A 22590-nucleotide genomic window follows, 5' to 3' on the forward strand; every position below is an offset into this window, starting at 1 on the left:
CCAGATATTGTTGTTCTCCAGCTTTCATCAGCCTCAGCATGGCCAAAGGTCGGGTGCAGAGAGCTGAAGTTATTCAATTTTGGGAGGGTGCCCTGTTGCCAACTGGTGCCGAGGAATAATTTCTGGAGGGGGCTTCTGTCTCTCTAGTGCATAAGCCCCCTCACCCCCCAAAAAATGGAGGATTGGGACAAATACCAAAAGGTGAAAAATGCATAGGTTATTGTATCTATTTAAAATATAAAACCTTCAGAAGAATTATTCCCAGGAGTAATATTTACTCAGCAGAGAGGACCCTCTTGGTAGTTCTTCTGCCCTCAGAAGCTTGAAGACCAACTAAGTCAGTTCTTGGTATGAGCTTTCGTGTGCATGCACACGAAAGCTCATACCAAGAACTGACTTAGTTGGTCTTTAAGGTGCTACTGGAAGGATTTTTTTTTGTTTTGACTATGGCAGACCAACACGGCTACCTATCTGTAACTCAGAAGCTTGGTGTGTGTGGCAGCCTGGCAGAGGGCTTTCTTCAACCTTTAAAAGGTTTCTCAGAGCAGCTCAAAAGTGATAAGAACATCCCCCAAAAGCCCAAAATAGCAGAGTAGTGTAAAATAAACTTTAAAACAGAGGCAATGTTAAAGCAGAACCCCAAAACAAAATTTATAAGTCAAATAAAAAGGTCTTCATTTGGCACCAAAAATACATCAACGTCAACACCAGGGATAGAATCCAATGTGGTGCTAAGTCTGTTTCTGTCAGTGGAAGCATTTCACAATGCAATGTTCCCCCTCCTCCTGTGCTCCCTAAATTTAAGGGTTTCTCTAACCTCCTGGAGTGGGTTTGGGGAGGACACAAGTCGGGTGAGGAGACAGGGGGGAGTCCCATTATGAAAGTGGAAAGTCTTGAGCTGATGGAGCGAGTTAGTAGAATACTGCTCATGGCAAGCTTCCCTGGAAAAGGTATGTCAGACATGGGTGTCACAATGGAGAAGGTCCTGTCTGAGATCACCACCTACCTCACTTCTGAAGGCAAGTGAAAACACTGGAGGGTCTCTGAAGAACATTGCAATAGCCAGGCTGGTTCTTAGCTATGGTAGTATTTCTCAGCTTTAGTTCCTAAGTGGCATTGTTGACACCTGTCTGTCTCAAGAGACAATGGAGTGCAAGGGTAAAGTCAAACCACTGCATCAGCAGCACCAAAGTGACCTCCCCAGGACACAAGCCTGGGCAGGGTGTATGGAGGTCCTGGGCTGCCCGGATGACAAGACTTCTCTTGGCCTCACTGATGTCTTCCCAGGGAAAGCAGAGCTGTGCATTAGAGGTGTTGGGTAGTAGTGGGAGACACCTCTGGTGGGGGTGCTCCTTCTGAGGTAGTTCACCCACCTTTGGTCCCCATCCTGAACTCAGCTCTCAGCACGCAACAGTGGCCATACCCTGGGAATGGCTTCAGCTGGCCAACTAAAACAAGTAAGGGTAGCCATTGGATCTCAAACCGTCTATGAGTTAGGGACTTCCCTTGTATCCCTTGGCTCTGGCAGATTGAGCGGACAAGACCATTGGCCTAGACGGTGGTTTCTGCACATGCTGTAGAGGGAAGTAAGGGACAGGCATGGCCTGCCAACCTGGGAAGGAAGCCCATCTAGAAGGATAATCTGATCCTAAGCCTCTGCTGCCTTGTGGAGCATCTTCAGGAGAAGAAAAGGCTAAGAAGTAAACCCCACACTCAAATCCAGATTGGAGTCCCTAAGGTGGTTGGATGGGGCCTTGTACACCTCCTTCTGGCAAATCCTACAGTGGTACCTCTGGTTATGAACTTAATTTGTTCTGGAGGTCCATTCTTAACCTGAAACCATTCTTAACCTGAGGTACCACTTTAGCTAATTGGACCTCCTGCTGCCGCCGCACGATTTCTGTTCTCATCCTGGGGCAAAGTTCTTAACCTGAGGTACTACCTGAAGTACTACCTAATGTGTTTGTAACCTGAGGTACCACTGAATTCACAACATCCTTCATCAGGATGCAGTGAGAAAGGTAGTACAGGCCCTTTGCAGAAAGACCTCTGAATCCTGTTAGGTTGGATAGAAGCTTAAAGAAATCTTAACCCCACTTTTCTGCTCTTATTAAATTTTCCTTGGAGCTATAACATTTCCCCGCTGCCTCCATTTTTGAAAATAATACACCCCAAATCTAGGCAAGCATGTCAATTACATTGCTGTCTTCTGTTTGTAGTTATCATTGCTACGAGGGAAGGAGAGGAATTTCACCTTGCTCCATGCCCTTGTGGAACAGATCTTCTTACATGAGCCCGATTTGGCTACATTTTCTCAGGAGTTGACAGAATTTAAAGCTGTTTCTGCTGGTAAGAGGATTGTTTCCCTTCCCTCCTTTCTTGCAAATATTGCTTTTCTCAAAACACCCATTTCCATATTAGATATGTGAGATACTTATCTGGGTTCACCATCTGACTTCTTTTCTGCTTTGCCACAGCTTCCATCAAAGGTCTCAGTGCTGAAGTTGAAGGTATGTAAATATGGTTTCAGAATTCACCGAAAGCATTTTTCACACATTGTGAAGTCACCTGGAACTGGGTTCCATCGTGTTGAGCTTGTAGGTCTCAAAGAGAAGAGCTTTTTGGGTTTGTTTGATTCTTTAAGAATAATAAAAAAAACATTCAAACTACTGAGGGATGTGGTTGCCATGGCAATATTTTAACCTGTCATGTCTCTGCAAGGGAATTTGAGGAGAAATATCTAAGTAATGGCCATGAAGTTTCCAAATTGCGCATAGAGAAGTCAATTTCATTTTGCCTTAAACCAGTGCTCCATTGACCTTTAGAAGAGGTATGGGAGGCAGAAGAAACTTAGTGTGGTTGCGAAACAAAGACTCAGGAAATAATTTAAATCAAAACTTTGAGTTAGGCATTGAGATAATGGAAATATGCAGCAAATCATCCCAGATCTCTCCTGTCCCCTGGACTAACAGGTAACGTGTCCTCATCCTGGCTCCAGTACTCTCTGCTAGGCATGTAAGGAAGAGATGCTAGTGTTGGCCAAGGATGCAAGGAAAGTTCCTGAGACATCTTGTTGGCTGCTGTTGAAAACAAGATGCTGGACCAGATGGTGCCTCCAACAGAGGGCTCTTCTTATGTCCTTACAGAAAATCTCTCTGGTCTCATTCTGAAGAAGGCACCCAAGTAGTGCCAATCCCTGCAGGAGGCCTACTGTGGAGGTTGAAGGAAGCACGGTCTGTACCGTATTTTTCGCCCTATAAAACACACTTTTTCCCTCCTAAAAAGTAAGGGGAAATGTGTGTGCATCTTATGGAGCAAATGCAGGCTGCACAGCTATCCCAGAAGCCAGAACAGCAAATGGGATTGTTGCTTTTGCTGCACAGCGATCCTTCTTGCTGTTCTGGCTTCTGGGATTCAGAATATTTTTTTTTCTTGTTTTCCTCCTCCAAAAACTAGGTGCATCTTATGGTCTGGTGCGTCTTATAGAGCAAAAAATACGGTATTTTCCATTGCTCAGTAACAGAGCACCTGCTTTGCGTGCATAATATCCCAGGTTCAAATCTCCAGGGTACTGCTGCCAAAATACTTTGCCCATCAGAATAGATGGTACTTCTCCAGATGGAGAAACTGTCTGACCGGCTGGCATAAGGCACCTTCCTATGTTACTTTATGATTGTCCTCAAAATTCCACTCTCAGAAAGATCTACTAGCAACTTTAGTTTAGATTTCAGAGCCCCAAAACCTTTGAAGATGGAACAGTCAGAAAGAATTCAAAGAGGCATGTGTGTATCTTACAAAATGGATCACATGCAAGAAAGAGTAGTTAATTAACCAACCAACAAAATAATTTACCATTTCCAAAAATGCATCCTGCCAGATGCTGAGAATCAAATATACAATTACAGTACTTTTACCTTAACTATAAACTTCCTATAACGTATACCAACATATAATCAATTATTGTATCAGCAATATATCAAATTCCTTTATAATAATCTGTATTACTGGATTCCATTCACACATTCCAGCTGCCTTGTTTGAATGTCTCTGAATGTTAGTTTAATGATCCCTATCCATATCCAAATTTTCCTTACTAATTCCTTTTTAATTCCAGCTTCTTTGGACTTTGACTTTTCAAAAAGTATTTTTGGAAGTGCAAGGATTTCTGCGTTTCATATTTTTGAATATGTATTTGGTCCCAGTGCTTATATCCAATCCCAGTTGAAAAGGGACCAAATTTGCTGGCCAAATGCAAGATAGAAGTTGGGAGAGCTATGAAAGAGAATTTCAAACCAAATTGAAAAACCATAAGGTTTGATGGGAAGACTCCAGTTGACTGATTGCAGTGCGATATTGATCAGATGCTTGCAAGTAACCAAAGGCATAAAACTGTCAGAGAACTTCAAACTGGGGTGGGGTGGAAAAGATCAAGAAGAAAAAGCAATGATTTGGGGGAAAGCCAGTAGCCTACTTTATTGTGTTGTACAGAAGATATACTATGCATGTTATGAGAAGCCCACTATGGACAGTCCTTTTCCCATTTTGATGGCTACTGTCTTCAAGTGTTGAATAGGATATTGCAGGGAGAAGCACCACATGCTCAAAGGACATGCTTAAAGGTTCACATTAAGCTATCATTCTTCTCTGATTGATTGATTGATTGATTGACTGATTGATTGATGAGTGCATGAGAAGTATCAGCTCCTGAAACAAATAGAATGAATAAAGTCAGAGCAGTGTGATAGGCAAAACACCTCATTTTCTTCCTCTCTGTTTTGTGATTAGTTTTACGGAAAGAATTAGACAGCATTGCTGAGTGCAGAAGACTAATCAAACCCAAGGTTATCAAGGCAGGAGCTGTGGAATCACAGTTCTACAAAGAGCTGAAGGTAACTGTGGTCCGGAGTATGTTTAAATGGGTATATACCATGCAGAATTTCAGAGATCAGATGTGAAGGGTTTTTTTGGAAATGGGGAAATTTTGAATGTGGCCCTACAGCCCCTTGCAACTCATCCTGGACCACCCACCCTCTCTCCAAGCCGCACTTCTCACAGTATATTTGCTTTCTGGAATGAATGAATAACTGAACTGAGATAATGCATTTTGCTTGCTTAAAGGTAAAGGTAAAGGGACCCCCGACCATTAGGTCCAGTCGTGACCAACTCTGGGGTTGTGGCGCTCATCTCACTTTATTGGCCGAGGGAGCCGGTGTACAGCTTCCGGGTCATGTGGCCAGCATGACTAAGCCGCTTCTGGTGAACCAGAGCAGCGCACGGAAACACCGTTTACCTTCCCACCAGAGCGGTACCTATTTATCTACTTGCACTTTGATGTGCTTTTGAACTGCTTAGATGGAGGATAAAGAGGCATGGACAGATTTGTACGGCTAAAATGTGTCCTGCTGTATGTAGGTATGGGTCTCATACACAGAGTTGCCTCTGGCTTTGCATCCTCCATGGTCTGTGTCCCCCAGAAAATTCCTCATGGGGGAATGCAAAGGATTCCCCACTCCTTGTTAACAGAAACTTGTCTTCAAGTCACCCAAAAAATGAAAAAACCAAGCAAGATCTAGACCATAGACTCTGGGATGTCCACTAGTGATATTTGGCGGCCCACCATGCACTCAGCAAACCTCTTGGATTTTGTCCCTGCCTGGGACTCTCTGCACAGAGGGGCCATCTGACTGGTCATGATCCATGTCAGTTTGATGCCATTCATGTTACATGTTGTAGATTCCTGTTCTAGAAAGTTGCATGGCTACAACTCCTAGCATGACGTAGCAACAATGTTAAAGAGAAGGAAATAAATATCCAATCTCTGTTTGGCTATTTTCCTCATCCTATGACTAGCTTCAAGTTGTCACACATAATAAGAAAGCTTGAAAGCCTCACCATCACTTGCCAGAGCAAGGAGATGCTGTCAACTACCCTACTGCTCCAGGAGAACATGTTACTGCTATTGCTTAAAGTTTATGTTCCATCTAAGCCCACCATCCAAGACATCACTGCAGTGGAGCATTTTCCTTCTTTGTCCAGGATCTGAAGATGACCTGTCATGTAATTTGGTATAGCCAAGCCAATTGTCAGTCTTGATCAATAATCCTCTGCGTATGCTACAGATTCATGTCTATGTGATTGTGTGTTGCCAATTTCTCCTCTAGCTGTAGCCATATGCATTTCTTTGAATGCCACACCAGAGGGTTCTCTGACCTTGAGGAATAGCATTTCAGAGGGTTATTACTGGAATTGAATTTATTATCTATTTACAGCCCAGTTCATACTTATACCATGGTGAGATAAGCAGCTGGCTAGCATGTGTCAATTTGCTAAAATAAATATCATCATCACCATCATCATCATCATCATCATCAAATGAATACAGAGAAGAAAGATACACAGCATAACAATGTTTTTTTAAAAAATTAAAATACTATGGCTGCAATCCTAGTGCCACTTACCTGGGAGCAAACCTCATTGAGTAGAATAGAATTTACTTCCAAGCAGATGTGGTTGTTTTTATGATGATGATGATGATGATGATGATGATGATGATGATATTTATACCCTACCCATCTGGCTGGCTTTCCCCAGCCACTCTGGGTGACTCTCAACAGAATATTAAAAAGATGATAAAATATCAGACATTAAAAACATCCCTAAAGAGGGGTGCCTTCAGATGTCTTCCAAAAATCAGATAGTTGTTTATTTCCTTGACATCTGATGAGAGAGCGTTCCACAGGGTGGGCGTCACTACTGAGAAGGCCCTCCGCCTGGTTCCCTGTAACCTCACTTTTCAGAGTTAGGGAACTGCCCTCGGAGCTGGACGTCTGGTTAGGGTTGTTAGCAGATAACATGGTGGGCTTGTGCCCCTTCCTAGTGCTGGTATGAGAGGAGATATTTGAACTTCTGTGCTCAACTTGGTGCTGTGTGATGGATAGTTTTTTTAAACCTGAGTGGGGGACCCTATACAGTGTGAAGACTACATTCCCTTGTGGGCAACCTTCCAGGAGCTGGGGCCAGTGGCAAAAATGGAAAGCTGCATCTTTTATGGTAGGCTACATTCCTTCCAGGGACGCGGGTGGCGCTGTGGGTTAAACCACAGAGCCTAGGACTTGCCAATCAGAAGATCAGCAGTTTGAATCCCCATGACGGGGTGAGCTCCTGTTGCTCGGTCCCTGCTCCCTGCTCCTGCCAACCTAGCAGTTGGAAAGTGCATCAAAGTGCAAGTAGGTAAATAGGTACCGCTCCAGCAGGCAGGTAAATGGCAGTTCCATGTGCTGTTCTGGTTCGCCAGAAGTGGCTTAGTCATGCTGGCCACATGACCCGGAAGCTGTACGCCGGCTCCCTCGGCCAAGAAAGCGAGATGAACGCTGCAACCCTAGAGTTGGTCACGACTGGACCTAATGGTCCGGGGTCCCTTTACCATTACCTTACATTCCTTCCCCATGGAGGCCACACTCACATTTCTCCATTCAGACGAGCAAGAAGCATTCTCCCAGCTCATGGGTAGCTTCAAGCCAGGAAAAGCATTGAAGGAGGCTGCAGAGCACACCTAGTGAGGAGTGTGGATTGAAGAAGGGCATGGCCTGAGAAGAATCCTGACAGGGATGGACTGCAGGATGGCCTGAGGTTCTCCACTCCTTGCTTAAGCCTTCCTCTCACCCCACCACTATGATGGAGAAGTTAAAGGAGTGGAGGATGCCTGCATGTGTGTGTGTCTGAGTGTGGTGCATGTGTGTGCAAATTCTGAACATTCAAGTTTGACTCCCTCCAACCCAGTGTTTGTGATCTTTTTTTATTGATGTTTGTAAGTGGCTTTGAGGTCGCATTAGACTTTAATGTGACACTCATTCCAGATTGTGCTTTATGTTTCAGGATTTGATTCAGGCATATGAAGGCGACCTTTCTCAGTTATTTAGAAGCTGTCAAGAAATGAAAAAGGCCTATCACAACATACTGGTACGTTTTATTTTAAAATATAAGTGTCAAAAAAGCTGTTTTCTTATCAACAGTGACCTCTAGAAATGCAGAGAAATATCACCTTTGACAAATACGATTCATACTGCAGCGTTTAGGCTGCATTCTTAAACACCCATTCTAGGGAGCGAGCTCTTGAGAACAGTGCACTTTTGAGTAAATGTGCATTGGATTAGGTACTTATTGAAGGCAGCAGTCCTGCATACATGTATTACATGGGAGTAAATCTCATTGCATATAGGAGGCATTTCTTCTGTTCCACTAACTATGCTTAGGAATGCACCATCTATGTTTTAAATCAGATTGCTGCTGTTCATTTAATCAACTTGCACAGTTTACCTTACCGTGTCTCAGTGCTTTTTCAAAATAAATAAATAAATAAATAAATAAATAAATAATACTTAATTAAAGTAACAGGGACTTCTAGCAAATAACACTAAGTGACACAGACAAAAACCTTTATTGTATGGAGATTCCTAATGCATTTCCTGAATGAAGAGACTCTGTGCATCAACACTTATTATCTCTGAATTTCCTTTCACGGGTGATGAATCCAATTAAAAAAAATATGATGAATGCATGGCTAATGCAAAGTAGTATGCAAGAAGAAGGATGCCAGACAATTCTCCACAATTTTCCAGCTGTGGTAAATCTCAACGCATTGCACTCTCTCTGCACATCTTGACTGAACATGCTGTACCTACTTTATGTTTCAAGTTCATGTTCTCGCAGTGGCAATGACTGGGGTGAGGCCACTTTGGATGTTGCCTTTAGCAATGTGAGAGCTGCTGCAGCAAAGCTCCAAAGCCAGTGTGGTGTAGTGGTTAAGAGTGGTAGACTCATAATCTGGTGAACCAGGTTCACTTCCCCGCTCCTCCACATGCAGCTGCTGGGTGACCTTGGGCTAGTCACACTTCTCTGAAATTTCTCAACCCCACTCACCTCACAGAGTGTTTGTTGTGAGGGAGGAAGGGAAAGGAGAATGTCAGCCGCTTTGAGACGCCTTCAGGTAGTGATAAAGCGGGATATCAAATCCAAACTCCTCCTCTTCTTCTTCTTTCTGCTCTGTTTGCCAGTGGAGGAAGTATGGATGACGAACTTGCAGGGTGGATGCTAGTTATTCCATAAAGAAGAAAAGGTGCTCTAAATATGCTCTCTTCTTTATTACCACTCCATGCAGCCCAAGGATGAACTCTGATGTTGTTGGGAAGAGGTTCCAAGGCTAGGATCTGGTTAACCCTGCCTCAGATCATACCCATCATGGATGTTCATGGCTCTTACTTTCTTCTGTAGACATCTGAGCCAGCCTGAGATGGCTAGATTTCTTTTTTTTTTTTTAATATAATTTTTATTAAGTTTATAGTATACAAAATCCAACTTCCAAACACTTATTTCCATAAATCTAGTGGACTCCCCCCATCTTCCGAACACTGCATTCTCTGTAAATTTAAAACCTCAGCAAATTGTTAACTTATTTTAAACATAATAATATATCTTCCATTTTATCGTGATATCTGGTCTCTAAACATTTCAGTCCAAATCCATTGTTTTAGTTTCAACACAATAAAATTATTTCATTACATCACTTCTGTCTTGTTGTTCCTTATTTTCCAATTCAAAAAATTAACCGATGCTGAAGCTGTAATTTCCTAAAAAGGAGCATTTTTTAACATTCATACAACTTATAATGCCTTTTCAAATAGTCCTTAAATTTTTCCCAAACTTCCTCCGTTTCTTCTTCTCCCGAGTCTCGGATTCTGCCAGTCATTTCAGCCAGTTCCATATAGTCCATCAGCTGCGTCTGCCATTCTTCCAATGTGGGTAAATTTTGTGTCTTCCAATGCTTTGCCATCAGGATCCTTGCTGCTGTAGTAGCGTACATAAAGAAAATTCTATCTTTCTTGGCCACCCTCTGGTCTACCATGCCCAGGAGGAAGGCCTCCGGTTTCTTGGGTAAGGTAAATCTAAGTACCTTTTTTAGTTCATTATGTATCATCTCCCAGAAGGCCTTCACCTTCGGGCAGGTCCACCAGATGTGTAAGAATGTCCCTTCCTCCTCTTTACATTTCCAACATTTGTTGTCAGACAGGTGATATATCTTTGCAAGCTTGACTGGGGTCATGTACCACCGGTATGTCATTTTCATAATATTTTCCTTCAGGGCACTACATGCCGTAAATTTCATTCCGGTGTTCCATAACCTTTCCCAGTCTTCAAACATAATGTTGTGCCCCAAATCCTGCGCCCACTTTATCATGGAGGATTTAACAATCTCATCCTGTGTATTCCATTTAAGCAACAAGTTGTACATTCTCGAAATTAACTTAGATTTTGGCTCAAGCAGCTCTGTCTCTAATTTCGACTTTTCCTCCTGGAAACCCACTTTTTTGTCCGCTTTAAAAACTTCCTGAATTTGAGCATAATGTAACCAATCTCGCACCTTGTTTTTTAACTTTTCCATACTCTGCAGCCTCCAATTATCTCCAATTTTTTCAATTATTTCCCAATATTTAGGCCAGTGGGCCTCCATATTGAGTCTTTTCCGTGCTTTGGCCTCCATTGGTGAGAGCCACCTCGGAGTTTTACTCTCCAATAAGTCTTTATATTTTGACCAGACCATAAAAATTGCCCTTCTGACAATATGGTTTTTGAATGATCTATGAACTTTAACCTTGTCATACCACAAATATGCATGCCACCCAAAAGCATTATCAAATCCTTCCAGGTCGAGGACATCGGTGTTCTCCAATAAAATCCAATCTTTCAACCAGCAGAGGGCTGCAGATTCATAATATAACCTCAAGTCCGGCAGGGCAAACCCCCCTCTTTCTTTCGCATCCGTTAGTATTTTAAACTTAATTCGGGGCTTTTTGCCCTGCCAGACAAATTTAGAAATATCCCTCTGCCATTTTCCAAAACATTCCACCTTGTCCACGATCTGGAGGGCCTGAAACAGAAATAGCATTTTCGGCAATACATTCATCTTTATAGCGGCTATTCTACCCAACAAGGAAAGTTTCAGTCTTGACCATGTTTCCAAGTCTCTTTTGATCTCTGACCAACATTTCTCATAATTGTCCTTAAACAAATTCAAATTTTTGGAGGTCAAGTGCACCCCTAAATACTTTACTTTTTTAACCACATTTAATTCCGTTTCTTTTCTGAACTCCTCTATTTCAATAGTTGTCAAATTTTTTGCTAGAACTTTAGTTTTTTGTTTATTCAGCTTAAATCCCGCCACCCGACCAAAGTCAGAAATTAATTCTAACGCTCTTTTAGTGCTAGAGGCTGGCTCCTGTAGTGTTAATACCAAGTCATCTGCAAATGCTTTCAGTTTATATTGTTTCTCTCCGACCACAATTCCCTGTGCCAACCGGTCATTTCTAATCTTGTTCAATAGCACCTCCAGGACTGAGATAAACAACAGAGGAGACAGAGGGCACCCCTGTCGTGTCCCTTTTTCAATTTTGAACTCCTCTGTCACCACGTTGTTCACTATCAATTTAGCTTTTTGCTCTGAATAAATTGCTTCTATTCCATTTTCAAACCCCCGCCCTACTCCCATCCTTTCCAAATTTTTCTTCATAAACATCCAAGAAATGTTGTCAAAGGCTTTCTCCGCATCAATAAAGATCAACACCGCTCTTGTATTTGAATTTGTCTGTAAAAATTCCAAAATGTCAATGATGTTTCTTGTGTTGTCAAATAAATGCCTACCAGGGAGAAAGCCTGCTTGGTCCTTATGAATCACTTCATTTAATACTTTCTTAAACCTACTTGCCAAAATGTCTGCAAAGATTTTGTAATCCACATTTAGGAGTGAGATAGGACGGTAGTTTTTAAGTTGAGTTTTTTCAGTTTCTAATTTTGGTATCAACGTGATGAAAGCTTCTTTCCACGTTTCCGGTGCCTTCCTCCCCTCCATAATCTGGTTGCAAACTTCCAACAGTGGTTGTATCAAAGAGTCCTTCAATACCTTATAGTATTTGGAAGTGAGTCCATCTGGTCCTGGAGACTTGCCTAGTTGAAGATTCTGAATGGCGCATTCAATTTCTTGGAGCGTAATGTTACAATTCAGGGTTGCTCTCATTTCCTGAGGTATTCTTTGTAATCCATTAGTTATGAGAAATTGATCCGCCTCCGAATCTTTTTGTGGCCTTTGTGAATAAAGTTCTCTGAAATATCTCTGGAAGCACTTTCTAATTTCCTCAGGTTTCTGAACCATTCTCCCTTCAATCTCTAGATTTGTAACTGTATTAAGCTTTTGTCTCTTTTTCAACTGCCAAGCCAGCAGCTTCCCACACTTATTAGCTGATTCAAAGGATCTTTGTTTCATTTGTTTAATTTTCCATTCCACCTCTTGGTTTATCAATTTCGAATATTGTGCCTGGAAAAACTTCACTTCTCTCAACACTTCCTTCGATTTAGGCCTGGATCTCAGTTTTTTCTCTCCTTCTCTTATTTTCTCCAAAATCTTCTCCTTCTTTTCATTCCAGAGCCTTTTTTTGATCGTGTTCTGCTGTATTAGAAACCCTCTCATAACTGCTTTACTTGCGTCCCAGATTGTTCTTTTTTCCACGGTTGTCTTTAAATTTATTTCAAAATAATCCTTTAAAACTTTTTGGGCCTTCTTAACAATCTCCTGATCTCTTAACAAAGCGTCATTCATTTTCCATCTGAAAGATCCGGTTGTGTTTAATCTCAGTTCCATTCTCAAAGCATTGTGGTCGGAGCAGGTTTTTGGGCAGATTTCCACTTTTCTAGTCTTAGGTGCCAGTCCTCTAGTTATCCATATTTGGTCGATTCGCGTCCATGTCATGTGGGCCTCAGAAAAGAAAGTTCCTTCTTTCCCTAGAGGGTTCTTGATCCTCCATATATCAGTCAAGTCCAAATTGTCAGTCATTTCGAAAAAAGTTTTTGGTAGTCTGCCGTCTTTCGTTATGTTAGCACTTTGCGACTTATCCATATTCACTGAGACGACTCCGTTCATATCTCCCAACATGATAATGTTGTTGTAATCCAAATAGTCCAGCATAGTCTCATGCAGCCTCTTGAAAAATTCCGATTTCCCTTCATTTGGGGCGTAGATTCCTAAAATTAAAAACTTTTCTCCTTGTGTCTGAATTTCAACCGCCAAAATTCTGCCCTGTTCATCTTTAAATACAAATTTTGGTGACAAGTTCTCCTTTGCGTATATCACCACTCCTCTTTTCTTGACTTTGTCCGATGAAATAAATTCTTGGCCTAACCTTTTATTAATTAACACTTTTCTGTGGAGTCTTGTCACATGTGTTTCTTGCAGGCAGATAATGTCCAATTGTTCTTTTTTCAAAATATGAAATACTTTTCTCCTTTTTTCTGGAGAGTTCCCGCCATTTATATTCCAACTAAGAAGCTGTAGAGACATCCTGGTCTAGTACTTGAGTATCACAGTTGGGTATCTATGTTATCCTCCGTTCCCGAAGGATGTGGTGCCGGTCCGCCTCCAGATGGTACGTGTCCTGGTGGTAATCCCGGTGGTGGAGGCCAAGAATCTGCGGCTCTCTTTTGGAGGTCCTCCTCGTTGTCGTGCAGGAACTTCTGCTGGTCCTCTAGTGTTTTAATTCTTACCTTCTTTCCTTGATAGGTGAATGATAAACCTTGAGGGAATTCCCACCTGTAAGGAATTGCGTTGTACCTTAACAGTTTGGCCAAGTCTGTATATGAGGCTCTAAGGTCCAACAGATATTTGGGAATGTCTCTATAAATTTCTGCTCTTTTGCCTTCAACTTCCAGAGATTTTTTAAAATGTTGGCCTAGTATCTTGTCTCTTTCCTCTCTTGTTCTCAAGCAAACCAAACAGTCTCTGGACTTGTCTTTCTTAGCCGATCTTCCCAATCTGAAGGCCGTCACAATTTTAAATTCTTTGTCTTCCTCAACCCCCCAAAATTTAGCAAATAACTGCGTCAAAAATTCCTCTAGGTTGCCCTGCTCCAGTTCTGGGACGGCCCTCAGCCTAAGATTGCATTCCTTACTTTTCAGTTCCACCATTGACAGGTAGGCTTGCTGTTCTCCTACCTGTCTTTTCAGAGGTCTTACTTCCCCTTTGATCTCCTCAACCTTTTTGCACGCTTGCTCAGCTTTTTGATTGGCTTCCGCAGCTAATTTATAGTTCTCTGCCGTAGCTCCTTGCAATTTCTCAATAGCCTGGGTATGCTGGGAAACCTGATCTGATAACTTACTGATAGTAGATGTAGCTCTATCAATTTTAGATGACTGATCGTCCACCTTCTTATTCAAAAGTGCCAATTGTTCCAAGATTTGTTTCAAGACTGGATCAGTTCCTCCAGTTGCCATTTCTTCTGTATCAAGCGTTTCAACTTCTCCCTCCTGTGCCGTCAGCACAGTTGGTACAGAGGATCTACGTTGATGTGTTAACGTTGTTTGAACAAGCTGCCCAGCTCTCTTATCTTTTTCTTTAGCTTCCTTAGCTTTGGCTGCTCTTGTTTTCCCTGGGCCACTCATTCCCCAGCTGCCTCTGTTCAAGGTCAAATAGTCTTTCAATCCATGAGAAAGGCAAGTCCAGAATGTAAACAATTAAACCACAAAGAATCTCAATATAGTACAGTTCCCAGGCCTCTATACCTCTGCAAATCCACCAGGGGGGGGTGTTTCATGAGAAGGAAAGTTTCTTTTCCGCCATCAAAGTTCCTATCAACTTTTATAATCCCCAAGTTCAAAAAGGAGGTTTCCAGATAGTTCTGTTTCAAAATAGTGCCACAAGGTGACAGAAAGGTTCCAGTATCAATATTAAAGCGATAATGTATCCATCCATGCAACAATTTATACTTCAGAAAAAGTTTCAGCAGCCTGACAGTTCTCCTTTGCAACACTGGCAGCCCGACAGCTCGGTTGTCCCCTTTAACTCCACGTCACTCCACAGTAGGGGGAAGGTTCCGTAGCAAAATAAACCAAAAGATTTAATCCTTCATTCCTTTTAATTTCTACAAACACAGTCTATTGATGCCCCTTCGTACTATTTTCAAAGTCTCTTTTTAAGCGCTTCAGCCCACATCAAATTCTTTGCTTTGCTCTGATTAGCAGGGTCGGGAGATGGACTTCCTGTTACTCGCCTCCCGTTTTCAGCCGAATTAAATAAATTTAAGTCAATCTTTAGTACCCCTTACTCACGGGTAAATTGCAGCCAATTCCGATACTTTTCAAGAAGAAAGGTCGACGCTCATCAGCAGCAGCAGCGCGGCTTCACTTCCGCGAAAAGAGCGATGAACTCACAGCGCCGCTCCCCCTTTCACGTTCCGGAGCCTCTTACGAGGTCCCTTCCTCGCTTCTGGGGGGGCTTCTGGCACCCGCCGAGTCCCACGGCCGCAGGCTCGCTCTGCCTGCGGTTTATCTTGATGGGTCTCCGCTTTGCCGTAGCGGACGACCCTTTTTCGCGGAGCCCCTCTTCACTGGGTAAAGAGGACCGCCATTGCCGTTTTGCGCCGCCTCCGGAAGTCCTGAGATGGCTAGATTTCACCAGGCCCTTGATGCTTGACTATTTAGACTGTGAGCCAAAGTTCCCAAGCACAATTCAATCCTTTGGGCTTGGAGATCAAACATAGCTTTCCAGGCCTCTCTAGTTGACTCCTTGAGTGTTGCCTGGCTGGAACATCTCCTTGAGCTCCAGTGATGTTTCTTGCTTGTTTAGATGGGGGACAGAGAGGGCTGTGAGAGTATTTGTAATAAGTAGCCTACTGTAAGATTCACATTTGTTGCCCCACCCATTTTTGCCTCTGCCTCTGCCCACCACTGTTATGTGGCCCCTGGAAACCTTCGCATAAGGCCCTGTGGCCTTCAGACTGGAAAAAGTCCCCATCAGAGGCTATGCTCCATGTCCTTCAGAGACTTATCTGGTTGGGATTGCTCTTCTCAGTATGGGAACAAAGGTTATGAAAGGTGGGAGAGCAGGTGGATCTCATTACCCCCTCCCCCAGTCTCTCCCTAGTACCTGCAAACTCCTCCTCCTTTCCTGGGCATCCTGCCAAGAAAAAACTATCCTGGTTCAAAATGTTTTGCTCTGGGGAGCCCACTAGGGCAAGAGTTTTCCCGAGAGGTGGTTACCTCCTGGGACTATGACCCAAAGCCACCTCTTGGACCACAGCAACTCCTCGTGTTTAGGTGAATTCTCCCATCTGTGGTTTTTAATGTTGGGTAAGGTTTCAGCTCCCATGAAAGCTCTCCTGAAACTCTGTTCATTTATATGGTTTTCTCCCTGCATGGGTTCTTCAGTGTAAAGTAAGTTGACTGCTTACACTGAAGCTCTTTCCACACTGTGTGCATTTAAATGTTTTCTCCCTTGTGTGGGTTCTCTGATGATGCGAAAGGCAACTGCTTACACTAAAGCTTTTTCTACACTCCATGTATCTCCATGCCTTTCCCCACATCACATGTACTGAGGATGCAGCCTTGGATCACAAATGATAACTCTCAAACCTAATTTGCTATGCCACTGTGTAGCTACACTTTTTAAAATAAAAGACAAGAGAGACACTGAAAAAGACCTTGACATATTCTTATGAAAAGGTTATTTTCAGTAAAACCCCACTAATTGCATTTTTTCTGGGTCCAGCATTGCTTTAATCTTCTGCTCCTGTTCAGATGATGCTCCCAAATGCTTGAGGGGCCTCACCATCCCTTTCTGTAATGTTTTATGTAAAACTGAGAAGCAATCACCTCTCTACATACACATTCTCATCTGCAAATAACATTGAATATGCTCTGCACTAGAAGCGGCTTCCTAGAGGGAGCGGAGCTGTTTTGCCAGCTTCCTGGAGGGTGGGTCACTGTTGTTTACTGAGACGAAAAGGGGACCATGGTGTGGACATCAGCATAGTGCGCTGGCAGGAGTGTTGGATTGGTTCGACTGGTGCATTTGCACCACGCCAGATTCCCTGATGCCTCACCTATCCTCCTCATAGTAAGTATCAATAATTCACCTGCCAGGAAGCTACTGCAGGGTCTCTGCCTTACTCAGCAAGCTCTTTCTGCTCTGCACCTTAAGGTAGGGTTACCAGACATCCCCAGTTCCCGGAGACAGTCCCCGGATTTGCACATCTGTCCCCGGACAAATTCTGTCCCCAGAATGCCCCCAGATTTGCAAATCTGTCACCGGGAAACATGGTAGCGGCAGCCTCAGCAGCCCGGAGCCAGCCTGGTTGGCTCTGGCTGGCTTCATGAGCTGCTCTCTGCTGTGGCACCCGCCATTTTTCCTCTCCGGAAGTCTCCATATGATGTGTCTTGTGTACAGTTTTTCTGCCAGGCAAGGTGCAAAGCAGTTCTTTCACACCCTGTGAAACATAAATGTGCAGGTTTTAAAAAACTAGGCTACGGCGCGCTGCCCACCTGCGACTCCCGAGCCTCCCCTGAGCTCCTGCCCCCTTTGTTTGGACAGATCGGGATAGGCTCAGGAGTCGCAGGCGGGTCTTTTGCCACACCATCCCCACTACTGACTCCCTGTTGCTACTCAGCTCCAAAAAAACTCCCCCAAAAAACCACAACTTGTCCCCGGATTCATTGAAAAAAATCTGGAAACCTTACCTTAAGGCTGCAATCTTGTGCATGCTTGATAGGAAGCCAATGCTATGAAAGTCAACAGAATGCAAAGTTGGATGGATCTGTAGATTTCAGTTTCTCTCTGTTTCATTTCCCCCTCATTTCTGTATCAGTTTATTTTAAAAATTCTCTTTCACACAAAAATTATTTGCTTTTTAAGTGCATTTTTCTTACTATGCGCATATTTGCAAGCAACGTTCTTGAATGATCACATTGTTTTCATTCAAATAATGGAGACCTTCTTCACAAAATTCGGAGAACTGTGAATTTCAAATGGTAGGTGTGTTTCAGTTTGTTCATTGGTTCAGGAAGTATCAGTCAGGCTGATCCAACCCCTTCGCATCACTAGTGGGCTGTATTTCCATTGAGTCTCACTGAGGTTTACTTCTGAGTAGCTGTGCCTAAGTCTGCACTATGAGTTTTTTTGTTGGATTCTACCTGGAGGCTGTGATTTTCCACCCATTTCAAATGGGTGCTTAAAAATCTGTTGCAGAACACTGACACAGCAGCTGTTCAGAAGCTTCAAGCCATATCATTACTATAGCTTTTGAATTAAACTGTGCAACTACAGACTATGTTACAGCCTTTGAGGTTGTACTCTTCTGGCTATGGAACAGCCTTCCCAGAACAGAATTACCTGGTGGTCATTTTGGTGACTAATGACTACTTTTTAAATTTTAAATTCACCTTTTAAGCAACTAGCATTCTAAACAAAATCTGGATGGGGTTTGTCTAAATTGTCTTGCACAATTTTTCTCCACCTCCCTTCAATTTTTTAATGCTCAGATTTTTTTTGATTATTTTTTTTTTGCTTCTTGGATTTGAACATTTTGTTCTGAGTGGCTGTGGAAACACAACCAGATGGGCAGGGCATAAATAATAAAATTATTAATTATTATTGATAGGATGCTCATAAGAGACTGTTTATAAAACAAGCAGCCAAGCAAGCACATGCATTGGTTGCATGTGCTACTCTTTCCGCTGAACATCTATAGCAAACAGAGTTCCCAAGCCTGTCAATGCTCCTAAGAGTATCCCACAGCTATTGGTAGCAACTGCATTATCAACAGTGTAGATAAATCTATTGGTTGCTGCGCTTGTTACTCCCCAATTTTGGGGTATGTGTGCGTGCTTCATCATAAGGCAATATGATGGGATTAACATCTGATTCACGTAGGATTGCCTTCAATTTACTCTGCTGGAGATCAACACCTTCTAGATGTTTGGTCGTTAGCTGTAGAAATAGTATCTTTTCTTCACTACTGCTTAATTATTGGCAAGCCTTTCGTGGGCTGTGTTATCATCTACAGGCTTCCATCACCCCAGAGGTGCAATTAGGAGCTCATTGTGAGAGCTATTGATTAGTCACTGATAGAGGAAGTTTACTTGATTGGTGAGTGAATTAGATTTGGAATGATTTGTGACTCTTTGCTTTGGGTCCCTGTAAGAGTCTGTTGTCAGATTATGCGTTTTATTGATACGCCAAAATAAAGAGAAACAGAGCAAATGAATAATCAATTGGTCATCAGAACAAAGGATAAGGAGACTTTGCTGAAACCATTCTGTGCAATTGATGATGGGCCATAATGCAACTTCGCTTAAACAGCAAAGGAACAAATTCCATAGTGTGAGTTTGCTTTTAAAGCAATGCTGTATGGTTATTTGATGAGGGATAAGTAGTGAGGTTCCAACTCGGTATGAAGGAGAAATTTGATTTCATCTGAAGCAGAATCTATTAAATTCTCACTTTCCAAAAAAATAAAATTATGTGAACTGCTACCTTTCAAAATATGCACTCATCTGAATTTTGCTATGCAGTTCACCAAGTAATGTTTTTAAAAATGCATATATTAAGGGCAATGGTGTATATAAATACAATAAATAAATATAATGGTGAGAGCATAACAAAGAAATACATTATATTAGGACAAATTGTTTGGAAAAAATGTGTACATTAGTGAAAACTTCATATAACATGTGTTTATTAGGAGAAATTTGCACTAAAACACTGATGATTTTCATGAGGGGGTTTTTTTTATGGCTGCAGAATGTGGAGAACTATATTTCAGATCAGAAAAATAAGAAACTGGGAGAACCAAAAGTGACAGATCCTTCCACCCTGACTTCCAGTTTCTCTGATTCTAACATGGGTATGCCACAACAGCCCGTATATCTAAAAAATGCTTTTGCAATTCCTCTCCACCATTTTTTCTCCAGACAAAATATACCGAACCTTTCCTTATAGCGATTGGACTCCAGGTCGCTCACCATATTTTGCATTAGTACTTACTTTACTGTATTGAACAGTTTGGATGTTTGGAATTATGTATTGTTTTATGTAACTTCTTTTAGTGGTCACCATTTTTAGGGGCCCCTTCATGGATCACTGCCTTGCCGTGGCGAAGGGGCTTGAATAACTCAGAGAAGCCATGAACTATGCCGAGCAGGGCACCCTAGATGAACAGGTCATAGTGGAGAGTTTTGACCAAACGTGATCCACCTGGAGGAGGAACCGGCAAGCCACTCCAGTATCCCTGTCAAGAAAACTCCATGGACAAAGACAACAGGCATATAAAAGTTATGACGCTGGAAGATGAGCCCTTCAGGTCGGAAGGTGTCCAACATGCTACTGGGGAAGAGCGGAGGACAAGTACAAGTAGATCCAGAGCTGATGAAGCGGCTGGGCCAAAGCCGAAAGGACGCTCAGTTGCGGATATGCATGGAAGTGAAAGGAAAGTCCAATGCTGTAAAGAAAAATATTGCATAGGAACCTGGAAGTAAGAACCATGAACCTGGGTAAGTTGGATGTGGTCAAAAATGAGATGACAAGAATAAATATTGACATCCTGGGCATCAGTGAACTAAAATGGACGGGAATGGGCGAATTCAGTTCGGATGACTATCATAGCTACTACTGTGTGCAAGAAACCCGTAAAAGAAATGGAGTGGCCCTCATAGTCAACGAAAGAGTGGCGAAAGCAATCTCAAAAATGATAGAATGATCTCAATACGAATCCAAGGCAGATTTTTTAACATCACATTAATCCAAGTTTATGCACCAATTACTGGTGCTGAAGAAACTGAAATTGACCAATTCTATGAAGACTTACAAGACCTTATAGAAGTGACACCAAAGAAGGATGTTCTTCTCATTATAGGGGATTGGAATGCTAAAGTAGGGAATCAAGAGATAAAAGGAACAACTGGCAAGTTTGGCCTTGGAGATCAAAACGAAGCAGGGCAAAGGCTAATACAGTTCTGTCAAGAGAACAAGCTGGTCATCACAAACACGCTTTTCCAACAACACAAGAGACGACTCTACACATGGACATCACCAGATGGGCAACATCAAAATCAGATTGATTATATTCTCTGCAGCCAAAGATGGAGAAGCTCTATACAGTCAGCAAAAGCAAGACCTGGAGCTGACTGTAGCTCAGATCATCAGCTTCTTATAGCAAAATTCAAGCTTAAACTGTAGAAAGTAGGAAAAACCACTGGGCTGGTAAGATACAATCTAAACCAAATCTCTTATGAATACACAGTGGAAGTGAGGAACAGGTTTAAGGATTTAGATTTGCTGGACAGAGTGCCTGAAGAAATAAAACCATCCCAATGAAAAGGAAATGCAAGAAAGCAAAGTGGCTGTCAAACGAGGCCTTACAAATAGCGGAGGAGAGAAGGCAAGCAAAATGCGAGGGAGATAGTGAAAGATACAGGAAATTGAATGCAGATTACCAAAGAATAGCAAGGAGAGATAAGAAGGCCTTCTTAAACGAGCAATGCAAAGAAATAGAGGAAAGCAATAGAATGGGAAGAACCAGAGATCTGTTCAAGAAAATCGGAAATATGAAAGGAACATTTCGTACAAAGATTACCATAATAAAGGACAAAAGTGGTAAGGACCTAACAGAAGCAGACGACATCAAGAAGAGGTGGCAAGAATACACAGAGGAATTATACCAGAAAGATATGGATGTCTCGTACACCCCAGGTAGTGTGGTTGCTGACCTTGAGCCAGACATCCTGGAGAGTGAAGTCAAATGGGCCTTAGAAAGCACTGCAAATAACAGGGCCAGTGGAAGTGATGGTATTCCAGCTGAACTATGTAAATTTTTAAAGATGATGCTGTTAAGGTGCTACACTCAATATGCCAGCAAGTTTGGAAAACTCAGCAGTGGCCAGAGGATTGGAGAAGATCAGTCTACATCCCAATCCCAAAGAAGGGCAGTGCCAAAGAATGCTCCAACTACCACATAATTGCACTCATTTCACACGCTAGCAAGGTTCTGCTTAAAATTCTACAAGGAAGGCTCAAGCAGTATGTGGACCGAGAACTCCCAGAAGTGCAAGCTGGATTTCGAAGAGGCAGAGGAATCAGAGACCAAATTGCAAACATGTGCTGGATTATGGAGAAAGCTAGAGAGTTCCAGAAAGACATCTACTTCTGCTTCATTGACTATGCAAAAGCCTTTGACTATGTCGACCACAGAAAACTATGGCAAGTTCTTAAAGAAATGGGACAGCCTGAACACCTCATCTGTCTCCTGAGAAATCTCTATGTGCGACAAGAAGCTACAGTTAGAACTGGATATGGAACAACTGATTGGTTCAAAATTGGGAAAGGAGTATGACAAGGCTGTATATTGTCTCCCTGCTTATTTAACTTATATGCAGAATTCATCATGCGAAAGGCTGGGCTGGATGAATCCGAAGCCGGAATTAAGATTGCCAGAAGAAATATCAACAACCTCAGATATGCAGATGACACAACCTTGATGGCAGACAGTGAGGAGGAATTAAAGAACCTTTTATTGAGGGGGAAAGAGCAGAGTGCAAAATATGGTCTGAAGCTCAATATCAAAAAAACGAAGATCATGGCCACTGGTCGCATCACCTCCTGGCAAATAGAAGGGGAAGAAATGGAGGCAGTAAGAGATTTTACTTTCTTGGGCTCCATGATCACTGCAGATGGTGACAGCAGTCACGAAATTAAAAGACGCCTGCCTCTTGGGAGAAAAG

At 42.5% G+C, this 22590-nt stretch overlaps 1 protein-coding gene across 3 annotated transcripts in view; it reads left to right on the plus strand.

The window, feature by feature from the left end:
- LOC309372831 overlaps positions 1 to 22590 on the plus strand; it is a 90346-nt gene that overhangs the window by 64712 nt on the left and 3044 nt on the right. For all 3 annotated transcript variants that reach the window (XM_081916815.1, XM_081916814.1, XM_081916816.1), the window contains 4 exons: positions 2220 to 2349; positions 2478 to 2510; positions 4786 to 4889; positions 7876 to 7959. In XM_081916815.1, coding sequence (XP_081772941.1) covers positions 2220 to 2349; positions 2478 to 2510; positions 4786 to 4889; positions 7876 to 7959 — 351 coding nt within the window. The remainder of the gene's footprint in view (positions 1 to 2219; positions 2350 to 2477; positions 2511 to 4785; positions 4890 to 7875; positions 7960 to 22590) is intronic.

This window comes from Podarcis melisellensis, assembly GCF_964234715.1.
Source record: "Podarcis melisellensis genome assembly, chromosome: 6".
Lineage (NCBI taxonomy): Eukaryota > Metazoa > Chordata > Lepidosauria > Squamata > Lacertidae > Podarcis > Podarcis melisellensis.